Raw genomic sequence first — 13,846 nt, 5'->3', positions numbered from 1 at the left:
GAAACCTGAGTTGTTTAGATTTTTTTAAATGTATACATTTACCATGCCTGGATAAGTGATGTAATGACATTTGTCGAGTTAAGACCTGCCACTTGGATACCCCTCGCTGCCTTTCCATCACTACTGCTCCCGCATGTTTCTCTCTCTCTCTCTCTCTCTCTCTCTCTCTCTCTATCCCCCCCCCCCACACACACACACACACTCCCTCCTCCCTGAGAACGTGCCGTGGAGCCCGCCCCCTCGGAAGGGAGCGCCTGGGCTTCTCGCTCTCGCCATTACCTGTCATCTCGGACTGCGCACTTCACTTCCTCGCTACGTGGCACTTTCCAACAGCTCCCTTCGCCTTCCGAGCCAAGACTCCCGCTTGCTTCAAATTTCTGACTCCACCGTCAACAACGCCCACCATCCACCCATCCTGGAACTCACCCCACCTCCGTGGCCCGGGGCCCACAGCTCCCGCTGCGATACGACCAGGGAGAGCCGAGGTGCGCGTGGAAAGTACCGCGGCGGCGTCCTTAACCTTTGTAGGAAATCCGGTTCCCTTTGAGGATCGGATTCAAACCAGGGACCTCTGCCAGGAAAACGCGTGTGCAGATAATCCCACGAGATGCCTGGACACTGGAACCCACCCTTGACTTCCGGGAGGGGGTGGGGTTGGTGGTTTCTACTGTCCCCTCAGCGCCTGTATGGAACATTCACACTTCGTTTTGTTAAACATATAATTTTTTTTTATTTTGAGCGTGACACTTCTCCACTAGATAGCAAGGAAAAGTGGTAACAATTACACATTACACAAAAGTACTGTACCATTGCCTTTATCTTGAAGGTTTCGGAAGCCTCTACAGTTAATAAGTTAAATAAAGGGCTTGAGTACATAAATATTTGTCTAGGAACCCTACCGTATCTACAACACAGTAAGAATCTACAGGAGGACAAACTTTTACCATACCACGCTGAGTGCAATTGCGTTATAACATTTCAAATATACAAAGCTCTGTTCTTTTTTTTTTTTTTTTTTAATAACAATGGTATGTACAGAATCAATAATCACAGTTTGGTGACTTCAACAGTCCATATTCTAGCAGAGTATTTCCCTTTGGTTTGATATAAAAACCTTGGTTGGTGTATGATAAAGAAGAGAACAAGAACAAGATGCCCCTTTCCTTTAAGTGCACTGTTAGCTATCTTACAGGCTCGCATTTGCTTCCCGAGCCCTGGCTTCACGCTGGGGCCCTCATTGGGGAGATCAACTTCGAGCGCCAAAATGCTATTTAAAAAAAAAAAAAAAAAAAAAAAAGGCTAAGTGGGGTGTCAGGAGAAAGAGGTTGGGCTTTTTAAATTTTTTACTTCAATGTCAGGCGTCTGGGGGAGAAAACCTCCCCGATATTTTCAGGAAAGCAAGAACAAGAGAGACTGGATGTTGGAGTTGGAGCGAGGTTGGCAGTAGCAGAGGCAGGGGTGGGTGGACAGCCAGCCGAGGAGGTGCCACGTCCCGGAGCGCAGAGGGCTGCCATGCCCGCATCCAGAGTGCTGCGAAGGCGGCTGCGCTCTCTCAGTGCCGTCTCGGGAGTGTGCTGGTCCTCTGTTTCCATTTGGTCTTGAGTGGTGCTGAGTGAGGTGACCTTTCGGGGCGCGCGCGGGGCGCGGGGGTGGAGGGCAGCCTTTAGCACACCTCCTTGCCCGTGCTGGTGCCCGGCAGGATGTTGAGCTGCGTCAGCTGCGCCGCGTGCTCCTTGGCCTTGAGCCTCAGCGCGGCTATGCTAGAGGCGCGTCTGTCTGCGGCCGCCGTGGCCGGGTCGGCCAGGGCGCCCGATGCCACTGCGCCCTCCACGGCGGGTGTGGGCTGTCTCAGGAGAGCGGCCGCGGTCGACGCGCTGGTCAGGGGGGCCATTGTGGAGAAGAGCCTGCGGGGAGAGCAAACAGCGCGGTCATGGCCTCGGGAGCTGTGCGCGGCGCCTCGGGCAGCGTCTCCAGCCGCTAGTCGCCGCGGCAGCTGAGGGGCGCGGTACCCACGGGACCCGGATGGGCCGCGGCGAGGGGGAAATGGGCAGAGGGCGCGGGCGGAGGCTGGACCCCGCAGAAAGGGCTTTCCCAGGGCAGGGAACCGACTGGGGTGAAAAGACCGAGTCCAGATATTCCCCGAGGGGCCGGGCCGGGGTCCACAGGCGGGCGTGGAAACCCCACGCCCCACGGCCCAGTGGCGTGGATTCGGTGGTTTCGCTTAAACGGACGCTGTATTCCAAGGCCAGAGGCTGCAGACACTATCTTCTAGGAGAGAATGAGGAGGGAGAAAAGGAGAGACGTAGAGCAAAAGAAGAAGGGAAGGTGGAGGGTGGGAGTGGGGAGGAAAAAAGACGGAGAAGGTGGGATTCCAGCTGCCCAGGCGCACGCCGCGGGCTCTGAGGTCTCCCTCCGGCTCCTCGGCCCGGGACTTACTGCGCCCTGGAGAAACAGGCCTAGCTCGCCGGCCTCCCGGGCCACCCGCGCCGCCGCGGCCGCCCTTCCGCCCGGGACTCAGCGACCCGCGTCTGGCCAGTGCCCGCGGGTGGGAGTGAAGGACGACCGCCTGTTGATTTCCGCTCGACGGGCGGGTGTCACCTGCCAGCAGCCCCACATCCTGGCGCGGCGACCCCAGCTGTCTTCCCCGCGCCCCTGTGACCTCTGGCCTCAGGGAGCCCCCGACCCACGACCCTGGCGCGCGGCGCAAGGCGATGCCCAAGCCTGGCACCCACGCCAGCGCCACCGCCTCCGCGTGGCGCCGGGATTACTCCACGTGACGCTTCCACCCCATGCACACAGCACCCGGACATTAGCTGTGGCCGGAGCCGCCCGGGGCCACCGGACACCACCCCCACGCCCACCGCTTTGGAGCGCCCGCGAGCTTTCCCGACCGCCTCCTTGAGGGCTCTGGCTCCAGGCCCGCGGGGCCAATTCCGAATTTCCAGGGTTAGAAATGAGCCCACCTGGGCTCACGGAGCGCCGCCTCCTTCTCCCAAGCCCACTGCTCACTCCTCGCACCACCCCAGCCCAGACCCTCTTCCAGCCTCTCCGAATCTCGCAACTCGGTCCTCCAGCCACGGTTCGCCTGGGTTTACAAGTCACTTGTCAGAGGGAAAAAGTGGAGGGAGGGAAGAGACAGAACTTTAAAATTTTTCTCAGAAAGATATGATAAAGTGTGACCCGGAGGTGGCGTAGTAACATGCCCTGGTTCCATTAGGTAAACTGAGTCACTAACTCTGCTTCAGTGCACTCGCTGTTTATTTTATTGGTTTGTTATAAGAAACTAAATTTACTCCGAGTCTTAATTTTCTGTAAGATGATTTTTTGTTAAGCAGCTGCGCAGTTGGATGAATCTATTATTTCTTTGTTCTCCCCAAGAGTGATCATTGAAGCTGCATCCAGTTTTATTTTCACTGCGCTAACACAATACATCCCTCCTTTGTTTCTTTGTCTATGTGATTATGCAGACTTTTAATTTCCTCATTCGATGTTCATTAAAGAAAAGGAGTTATAAGATGAGCTGTTTCTTTTATTTCGTTGTCTTGTACTACCTTGTAGATCGGGGCTTGCACATACGGAGGTGTCGTTGGCAGCGGGTCACTTGAGTGACAAGGAAGATGGAGTCTGGGGCAGAAGAAAGAATTCTGTGCACCCAGAGGGCCTGGTGGCTCGAGGGCTCCCATGGGGATGAGGGCTGTGTTCCTCAGGTTGCCAGGTTTGGGGGCATGAGGAAGAACTTTTGCAAAACTTGAAAAGTCATCCCTGCTCTGTACCCTACACCTGTACATGTTTGCTTGAATACCACCTATGGTGGGAGTTGCTGCAGCCTTCAGATGGTACTTTTACAGCTTTCATTCCCCGTTGTCACGGTTGTCGTTACTGCCACTGCCTTCCCCTTTCCCATTCAGTTCCAAGTCAATCCCTTCAAGACCCCCCTTTTTTTGAGGCGCAATTAGAGAGTTTTTTCTTTGGCTACAGTCTCTGAGGTTGGGCCAAAGAAAAAGATGTGTGTAACCCTGTTTGACTCCTGCCTCCTCCCTGCCCCCAGCCTCTGTGTGTATGAGAGACAGACAGACAGACAGACTTCCGAGGCCATGCGTTACCTGCCGAATGCCGGGCTGATGAAAGCCGGGTGTCGGAACACTGCCGCTCCGAGGAAAGTGCTCAGGCCCAGCGGCGCCCCGCTGGGCGGCAGGCTGGCCGAGCCGGGAGGCGGAGGTAGGCTCGGGAAGGCGGCGGCGGCGGCGGCGGCAGCGGCAGTCCAAGCAGAGTCTAGCGCCGGGTGGTGCGGAGGGAAGGGGCTGGCGTCCAGGTAGGGGCTGAGCGGGTGGGTAGCAGAGAGCGGCCCCGGGAAGGGTAGCCCCGGGGGGTGGGTCTGCGCGCCCGCCTTCTCCCGCTTGCGCCACTTGGCCCGACGGTTCTGGAACCAGACCTGCAAGGCAGAGAGAGCCCAGGGTCGGCGCGGCTCGGGCCGGCGGGCGCACGGGGCGCGTACCCGTCCCTTCACTCGGCGCGCTACAGGGCCCCCCTTCCTTTCCACCGCGGCCCGCGCCCACCTGCCCCTCTTTGGCCTCAGGTAGTTTTCGGACATGTCTGGGGCCAAATGAGCAGTGAATAGGAGCCACAACTTCAAGTCAGCAGGAAACAGGACAAGCAAACCCTTTCTGCCCGCATTCCAACTGGGCCAGTTTTCCAAGTTTAAGGAACGCGATTCAGTGTGTTTAGAGTTGGGGAAACCAAAGTTTAAACGTCTGTGCTGACACTTGCTTGCTAGGATCTTTAGGCAGGTCACTTAAACCTCTCTGAACCTCAGTGTTCGAATCTGTAAAATGGGGATAATAAAACTTCACTCATAAGGCTGTTATGAGGACTGGGTAAAATAAGGCAAGCGAAAGCATGCATTCAATGGTGACTCTAGGGAATGGGCAGCCACCAAGAGATGAGGGACATGCTTGTTTTACTGTATGTCAGCTATTTTCACCTATTTCAGATTTACGCAAGAGCTGGCAAAATTCTTGGCTCTGTATGGAAGAGGAAAGTGGAGAGATAGTTCATTTATTCTTTTCAGAAATATTTACTGAACACCTAAGAGCACTATGCTGGGTTCTGGGGTTCAGGGAGGGATGAGAGGGAGGGAAGAAGTGCTCGAGTTAATTAGCAAGCATACATTTCAAGGGGTCATTCCTCTATGAAATGAAACAGGGGTACACAGCCTGCTCTTGGCAGGGGCTCCCCGCAGGACCCAGTTCTATGCAGGAAGGCACTGACTACATGGATGAAGCAGGCAGCATACCTGGGCGCATAGAAATCAGAGGGCAGGATAGGTGTAGACTTTTCACATCTTCAGAGCTAACAAGTCTTTTATTTCCTTTTGGAGATGTAGTTTAAATCGGTTATTTAAATAAGATAGTTCTAGGCTTGGAGGAGGTTTTCAGCCTGAGGTATTTTCCTAATTGCTAATAGAAAGCAATTTTAATAGAGACCTTTACCTGAAATATGGCAGCTACCATCATCTAAAAATAAACCCCAGGAGCATGAAATTATTTTTATGTGACCTGCTCATCACACCCACAGCTGGGAAGATATGCTCCTTCTCCCCTGAAGGCATTAATATTTTTAGGGCTGGGTTTATAACTGCACGCAAGTCTGAAAATTAAGAATGAACTCCAGGGCTATACAGAGTTATATTAAAATATAATGTAAATTATCCCAGAGGAATATATTTTAAAATGTGAAACACATCCATATTTTTCAAATCTACACACTGGGACTTGTTACCAGCAGTAGCATCTAAGCTTGGTTTGACTTCTAGACAGCCCCCCAGGGCAAGAAAAATCAAGAATCCAAATCGGTCAATTACTTCCAATTCTGCCAAAAGGGGGCCCTTTGACACCATTCCACAGCCTTCAAAATAATCTATTTGTGAATTTCAGAAACACTTCAGTGTGGAAACCCAGAGGCTTGAAAAAGTAAGACTGTAGATGGGACCGGACTGGGTGGGCAGCTTTTGTGCATCCAAATCTGTCTAGACAAGAATATCCGCCACTCCTTGATCGAAGTGAAAGAATAAGGGGAACTGGGGGCAGTGGACTCAGAATGCCCTCAAAGAACGTGGAAACCTTTTTACAGACAGATCGTCTCTCCCGGCTCAACTGCAATTATCAAGATGTCCCCCTGCAATTCCTCATTATTGAATTAATACCTCTGAGGCCCCCCAAAGGTAAACGAAAGGACTCTAATAATTCATATTCACTTAATTACATCTTCTCCAGTGAATAGGGAGAGAGGAGAAAGGGAGGGGGCGCTCTCTTTCTTTTTAAAAGTTATTTAACTTTCCCACGACTCGTTCCCCTGAGCTGAAAATACGGAGTTGCTGTCACATCTCTGTTTGACAATGGAGAAATGTGTCAACAGAAAGGAGGGGACAGGACTCATCATTAGCCCTCTAATGCAAGAAGCTGTTGTGTATTAAATGAGCCATATGGAATTTATTGTGCTTTATCAGCGCTTGATTTTGACTGTAAAGTGATTCACTCAGCTCCTAACCCGGGGACATCTGTTTTCTGTTGGCCATCGGGGCTGCTCAGTGTTGATCGTCTCTTTGGTTATGAGGCCTGGGTTCGGAAATGCACTCTGGTATGGGGCTGCAAACACCTTTAATAGCATTGCACTCACTCCCTATTAGATCAATGTGGGCTCATTGCTATAAAAAATGGGAAATCAAATAGCATTAGCCAGCTCCTTGTGTGGGGCGGAGGGGAAATCAAACAGCATTTTGCCTTCAAATGGCCCTGTTTGTTCTAGCACTAAGTGGGCTTTTATGAAGCCCGATTGGAGACTTAATCGCAGCCAAATACCTGCTTGGGGCTGAGCGGATTTGTCTAACAACCAAATCCATGCTCCATCCCATTATTTCAGTCAGGAGAAGTAGGTTGGTGGATTGTTTCCTATAGGGGCTTTAGGGCTAGGGGCTCCCAAACTGCAGTCTCAGGGACTCTAAAGCCCTTGTTCTGATCCTGAACTCCTTCCTCGGGCTCCCAAACCCAAAAACCTCCCCCTTCCACCTCCTATGTCTGAAGTTTTAAATATCTTTGTGTGTGAGAGAGTGCTTGGGTCTACTTTTCTGATTCTGCTTCTCTTGGTTTTGTGAAGGGGATCTCAACCCTCCCCCGCCCACCTACCAACCCATCTCTCTCTCTCCCGCTGGCCCCCAGCCCTCATCCCTCCTTCTTCCCTCTGTTGTGCAGCTCACCTGGACTCGGGCCTCGGTTAAGTCCAGCCTCATGGCCAGTTCCTCCCTATAAGAAAGCAACAGACAGACAGGAGGTCACTGCAGGCCCCAGCAATGCCCTCTCAGCTATCCACTCCTCTATGGCAGGCCTACTCCACTAGGGTCTCCCCTGGCTGCCTGCCCCCAACCCCCAAACATATGGGCATTGCCATTCCATCACCCCTGGAGTGCTATTTGACTGAAAATGCAAAAACATGAAGTACATTGCCAGATATAGGATATTATCTATTATATCATACTACATTCGTGTGTGACAAGCAAGGGTGGCTTCTTGAGTCTCTGAGTCTACAAACCTGGGTACACAGGTTCTCTCTCACTCTCTTAAGCCAGAGTTAGACAACACACACACACACACAGACACACACAGAGCTTACACCCTGTTTTGTCCTAATATTAAGTGGAATAGGAACTCAGCACTTAAGTAAGAAAATATTTTTCTGTCCCCTTGGTTTCATTCTGCCTTCTTTTTAAAAATTTCTCTTCCCTCCTTCTTTCTTCTTCTCTTTCCAGCGCTATGCCTTTCCCTCCATCTCTCTCTCCCTCGCCTTCCTGCCTCCATCATCCCCTTGGGTTACACTCCCCATTACCCTCTGCAGGTATGTTAAGCTTGTTAAGAGTTCAGTGGGGTAATTTTTCGATTAAACAAAATTCTGCGCACCTCCTGACTCCAGTGCCCACTACAAACCCTGCCCATCTCAGGGGAAGTCAATTTAACTGAAACCCTACCCCGTCATTGCAGTTATTACTGCGACAATTAAGGCAAATAGGAAACCATTAAGATGCTGTAAAACGGCTTACGACCTGTTTACCGAAAATATGAGTGCGCCCGAGAATAATTGGCCCTCCGCACGCTGATATGAAAGAGCGGGGGCCGCCGAAGCCTGGGACCTGGGGTTGCCCTGCCGGTAGGCCCCCAGTCCACACCTGAAACTTCAGCACCAGAGGTAAACCGTCTCCATAAGTGCCCTCCGTTGTCCCCAGCTACAGCGGGCATCAGCAAATCTAAAGCGGCACTTCAGGCTGGCTCAGGGCCGGAGCCAAGGGGCTAAAACTCCTGGGTTGGAAGGAGGTGGGGGTGGGGCTGGGAAAAGGAGCTGCCCCTCCTCGTGCACTTCGGTCCTCCCCCGCCCCTAAGCCCGCCAGAAGCTAAAAAAGGGCGGACCTGGATGCCAACTGACACCAGCTCAGTTTCTTCTTTGGAAATACACACGTATGATAAACGCAAAACGCTGGTCGGCCAATTCGCTATTCGATAGCACACATAGGTTTTTAAACTTATTTCCTTTTTTAAAGATAAGGAAAGGACTGGGTGACACAGGGGAAGACAAAGTGTAGCCCAAGCGATGACCAGGTTTAAGTGCCTTTGCCTGGCATTGAGTCCGCTCTTTTCTGTTTCTGGTTAGGAGAGTTAGGCAATTGCCAGGCCAACTACATTTTGGAGTTAACTCGGCCTCCCGAGCCCTAAGCAGCGATTTCTCCTCTGGTTCAAAGTGGCGGGCAGCATTCCCCTTCTAAAATGCACATTGAAAAGCTGCGCACGTCTCCTTTGAAGGAACTGCCCGCGCTTGACAAGCCCCGCGCTAGGCAGTCACCGATCCCTTTCTCCCCCTCAGTGGGGGACGTTTGCCCTAACCCTTGCTCCTCGCCTGAGCTCAGAACTTGGCCTTGGGGTGGGAGAGAAGGACCCCTACCTGGACCGGCGCCCCAGGTGGTCGGCTGAATAAGCTGGGGCCGAGGGTCCAGTCATCACACAGGCACATGTTTCCCAGAAAAACAAATGGAGGTGGAGTGTGACCAGGTGGAACACCCGGCTTGGACACTGATCCAAAGAGAAAATTCCCCCAACTGCTTTGTCTACTCCCTGCCAGGCTTCCAGCAATCATTGCCCACCCGGTAAACCCGTTTACATTAAACGCACGGTGGGTTTAATGTGTGTGTCGGGAGAGGACAGAGAGTAGAAGGGGAGAGTCTGGCTGGGGCCCCTCAGGTGTTCAGACACCAAACACTGCCCAGTTCTGATTTCCTTTGGTTATTTCAGGAGTCCTGAAACGACAGAACTCGAATCTTTTTAAAGGCCTTCTCCGCTGGCACAGGCTCCAGCTTCACTGCGAACTGCGTAACTGATACCCACCCGGCTCCTGGGGCACCAGGCGGGGGTGGCGAGCGCACAGCACAGCGACCAAAAATAGCCCCTGCTTTGCTCTGGCCGCACGACCGCGGACAGCGCTTGCTGAGCCTCGCCGGGGACCTAGCCCGGACTGCAGCTCCGGAGGCCTTGTGTCTGCCCTCTGCTGCGCGCGCGTCTCCAAGGTGGCGCTTTCCGGCGCTCTTTGGAGAGGCTGTTTCTTTTCCTCTCTCTAACTAAAACTTGTAATTTGAAAACATTAAACTGCAACGACCTTGGGAAGGAGAGAAACCATTCCAGCCTAAACTTAAAGCCCGAACCGGGGTAGGGGTGGGGGGAGTGGGTGGTTTGGGTGAGCAAGGGTGGGTGTGTTGGGAGGGCGCTCCTCCGCAGAGTCCAGGAGCCAAGTGTCCGCCCTGAGGCCGGGGCCCCTGCCCGCCCGCTGTCCCTCCCTGGGGCCCGCGTGCGCTCTCCGCCGCTGCGGCCGCGACCACCCTACGCGCTTACCTGGTGAAGACGTCGGGGTAGTGTGTCTTCTGGAACGCCCGCTCCAGTTCTTCCAGCTGGTAGCTGGTGAACGTGGTGCGGTAGCGCCTCTGTTTGCGTTTCAGCAGCCCCTCCTCCGAGTCGCTGCCCGCAGACAGGCACACGCTGTCCTCGCCGTCCTTGCCCTCAGCGTCTTCCGGGTGCAGCAGCAGCTCTTCCTTGGGTGACAGCTCCCCGCCCTCTGTGACCACTGCAGCGGCAGCTGCTGCGGCCACGGCGCCAGTGGCAGCCACGGCGCAGCGCCGGGGCTCCTTGAGCAGCGCGCGGGCGTTGTCCTCCAGCAGCTCCTCCTCATCGTCCTCCAGCAGTTCCTCTTCCTCGTCCTCATCCTCTTCGTCCTCCAGCAGCTCCTCCTCGTCGTCCTCGGTGCCGGTGCCGCCACCCGCAGCCGGGGCGCTGCCCGGGCCCCCGGCCGCGCCGAGGCGTTCCTCCGGGTGCGTGACGCCCCCCGGGCCGCCCAGCTCATCCAGCGCGGGTGGCGGCGGCACGAAGGGCGCCCCGTTCTCGCGGTACGACTTGCTGCGGCTGATGCTCACCTGCGGCGCCTGGCTGATCTTGAGCGTGTCCCAGGCCGCGGCGGCCGCGGCCGCGGCGGCCGCGGCGGCCCCTGCGCCGTCCGGCCGTTCCCCCGGCCGCGCGGTTGGCGGTGGCGGCGGAGGGGCCTCCCCGCGTGGACCTGCCGTGGCCGTGGCGGCTGCCGCCGCCGCCGCCGCCGCCGCCGCCGCTGCCGCTGCAGCACCCTGAAGGAGGCGGCCCCCGCCCGGGCCGTACAGGCGCCGCAACTTGGGCGGCAGGTGCAGCTCGGCCTCGAACGGGGCGCTGCTGCTCTTGGGGGAGCCTGCGGGCAAGGGAGAGCGATCAGCCAGCTGGCCGGCCGGGGAGTCCCTGCCAGGGCTGCCGCCGGGGCCCGCCCGCAGTTGCTCCCCCAGTGCCTAGGCCCAGGCGTGCGGGGACCGCGCACCACCAGACTTCGACGCCTTGGCCTCTTTCTCCACTTTTCTTGCTCTTTCTTTTTCTTTCTTTCTCTCCCTCTCCCTTTCTCTGGGTTCCTTCTTTTTTCCCCTTCCCTCTCTCTTCTTTCCTTTTCCTCTCTCACTCTCCCTCTTTTATTTCCTGTCTTCCTTCCCTTATCTATTCCTCTTGCCCATCTCTTCCTTCCTTTTCTCTCCTTCTCTTTTTTCTTTTTCTTTCTCCCCCTCCCTTCTTTTCCTCATCTCTCCTTCTCTCCCCTTTTCTTTCTCTTTTCGCAGGCTTTCTCTCCCCTCTCTCCTTTCTTCTTTATTCCTTTCTCTTTCCCCTTTCCTACTCTCTCACTTTTATTTCCCTTCCCACTTCAGGGCAGAGGAAAATCCGAAAACATTCTACAACTTTAAAAAAAAATCACCATCATCCTGAAAACTTTGCGCATGACCTCTGCCCGCTGCTCCACCATGAGGGGCAAGGGCTGGCAAGAGGGTGGCAGCCCTGAGGGCGACCGCTGCGGGGCGGGGTGGGGGACAGCTACCCTGTGGCCCCAAGTGCAGGCCGCGCCCCAACAGCCCACAGCGGGAGAGGCCTGGGGGGCTTCTTGCACAAAAAGGCAAAGAAAAATCATCCTGGCAAAAATGTTCTGGGAGAGGCCTGGGGCAGAGAGGGAGTTGGGAGTGCAGCAGGCACAGGCCGCTCCTTCCTTTTGAGGAAGCGCCTGGCATAGGTGCCACTGCAAGCTAAAAAAAGAAAGCAAAAAAGTCAATTTTATTTCAATGCCCCCTTCTCAACCGTCTGCTCCTGCTGTCCAAACTGCGTTGTGGCTGGACGGCTGGTTTTGAATTTTAAAAGAAATCAACAGTTCTTTCCTTTCCCTGCGACACCTCTGCAGCAAGCTGGAGGCGAAACTTGAGGGTAACAGGCTCGGGGCAAAAGGATACTTGTTCTGGAATTTTTAATTTCAGAAAAAAATAAAATAGTTTAAACAGCTCAACTCTATTTTAAAAAATAAAATAACAGAGAAAAAAAATTAGCACCCAGAAGTCACACATTTCATACATTTTAAATACATTAAGGAGCATTTGGAGAATCCCAGGAAGATGTTTTCTGCAAAGCTTTGGTTTAAAAGGTCACAAGTAATCTACAATTAAAAAAATAAAACCAAAACACCGCATATACAGAAATCTTCCAAAGAGGAAAGGCCAAGGCTCGCTCAGCCTGGAGACCCCAATTCACCAGCTTTTGGGCTTCTTGTCTTCATCAAGTTGTTGCTACAAGGGTCCACCGGCCATCTACTGTTTCTGACCTGTCGCCCCTCTTCAGAGCACACCCAAGGCCACCAAAAGGGGCATTTAAACAACCTAACGATCAACACCGAAAACCTAAAGGCTCCCTAAGCGAAAACGGGCCTTTTTCTGGAAGCAGGGAGGGAGGGAGAGACAGCCCCTGGCTAGATATTTAACGCTCTGTGAGGCAGCAGGCCTCAGAGTTATGCCCTCTCCTTCCTCCCTCTCCAAATTGACAATTCCAGGCCACTGGCCCCCGAACACTAAACATCCAAATCAGGGCCCAACGCCCTTAGTAAGTGCCTGACGGGCGCATCCTTACCTTGCACTGCCTTTTCTGGGTCGGCGCGGCTGGTCAGCGGAGCAGGCAAGCTCTGCGCGGCTCCCAGCAACCGCATTTTGCACGGGCTCCTCCGGCCCAGGATGCTGTCGATGCAGTAGGAGGAGAGCAAAGTTGGAGATTTACTTTTGCACTCGGGCCTCTCGGAGCAGCCCTCCTCCTGGTACTGATTGCTCATGGCTGGGGCTTTTTCCCAGGGTGCAGAGAGCAGATCGCCGGCTGCCTCTCCCGGAGGGTGGGATGGATGGGTGTGTGTTGGGGGTGGGGTTAGATAGCGGGTTATAATGGATATTATTGCGATCTTTGTGCCTCTCTGCCTCCCTCGGTTGCCGGCTGCCGGCTCCCGCCCTGCCCGCGGCCCGAGCTCGCCCTCTCCGCGCTCAGGACAAGCGGTAACAAGTGTAGTGAGCAGCGGGCGCAGAGCTCTGGAGTCTCTCTCCTCCACGTGCTGAGAGGCGCCCTCTGATTGGCTCTCGCCAGAGGCCGGGCAGCGTCGGCCTGTGGGCGCGGCGCAAAGCCCGGACTGGATTCCAGAGGGGCAGGCGGGGATGGGGCAGCGGGCACGCACCAGAGCCAATTTTCCTTTTCTTTCTTTTCTTTTCTTTTCTTTTATTTCTTCTTTCTTCCTTTTCTCTTTCTTTCTTTCTTTCTTTCTTTTCTTTCTTTTTTAAAATTACCAATTTTCTAAGTCCGCCATCCTCTTCCTGCAACTCCTCCTTTGACCCTTTAGGTCGGCCGAAGTTCTAGCTTATTGGGATGTCAGGCCTGTGAATGCCATCCGGGCGGCGTGCGCCCCTTCCACTAACCCGAGGACCTCGTTCCCTGGAGGCGAGGCCTCGAGGCTCACGTTCAGACTCACTTGGCACTTTTCAAAGCCGATATTGGGCTCCCAGGACACCGCCTTGACCTCACTGGCGTTCAGTTGCGGTCCTCTCTAGGCCGGAGGGGCGTCGAGGGGCCAGGGTGACCGCCCCAAGCAAACATCTGCCGTCTGGGAGTTCGCTTTTCTCTTGTGGCCCAAGGCATTGCGCTGTCTGTCTTCACCCTGAGCCCGACTGTGGCTGTCTTGTTTGTAGCGTCCCCCAGCCGTTCTCCTCTCCGTTTTAAACTCTGGAATGGGAAAAAGCCTCCTTACAGACAAAGCTCTGCCATAGGCGTGCGGCCTTCCCTAGAGCATTTACTGGGTGGGAAGGGACAGGCGAGTATCAGCAGCGAGGAGGGGCGACTGGGGACGAGTCTGGGGGCCTCCTCTTTCTCCCTGGACTCTCTTCCCTCTTCCCCCAACAAATTCA

At 54.5% G+C, this 13,846-nt stretch overlaps 1 protein-coding gene across 1 annotated transcript; it reads right to left on the bottom strand.

The window, feature by feature from the left end:
* Positions 1-705: 705 nt before the first annotated feature.
* Positions 706-13,119, bottom strand: LOC105478246 (aristaless related homeobox). Its single transcript, XM_011735383.2, has 5 exons — positions 12,537-13,119; positions 9,924-10,800; positions 7,253-7,298; positions 4,104-4,432; positions 706-1,904 (listed from the first exon to the last, which is right to left on the bottom strand). Exons 1-5 carry the CDS (start codon positions 12,730-12,732, stop codon positions 1,664-1,666), a joined length of 1,689 nt encoding a protein of 562 aa, XP_011733685.2. The 5' UTR covers positions 12,733-13,119; the 3' UTR covers positions 706-1,663.
* Between the last annotated feature and the right edge of the window lie 727 nt (positions 13,120-13,846).

This window comes from Macaca nemestrina, chromosome X, assembly GCF_043159975.1.
Source record: "Macaca nemestrina isolate mMacNem1 chromosome X, mMacNem.hap1, whole genome shotgun sequence".
Classification (NCBI taxonomy): domain Eukaryota; kingdom Metazoa; phylum Chordata; class Mammalia; order Primates; family Cercopithecidae; genus Macaca; species Macaca nemestrina.
Note: the sequence above shows the minus strand (reverse complement) of the source record. Positions and strands in the feature narration are given on the sequence as shown.

Bases quoted from the DNA above. Each gene is read 5' to 3' on its own strand.
- LOC105478246 (XM_011735383.2), bottom strand. From the start codon at position 12,732: ATGAGCAATCAGTACCAGGAGGAGGGCTGCTCCGAGAGGCCCGAGTGC. The intron at 7,299-9,923 runs GTAAGCGCGTAG...GCTTTCTTATAG, and splicing joins TACCCCGACGTCTTCACCAG to GGAGGAACTGGCCATGAGGC. The intron at 1,905-4,103 runs GTAACGCATGGC...CTCTCCCCGCAG, and splicing joins ATCAGCCCGGCATTCGGCAG to GCTCTTCTCCACAATGGCCC.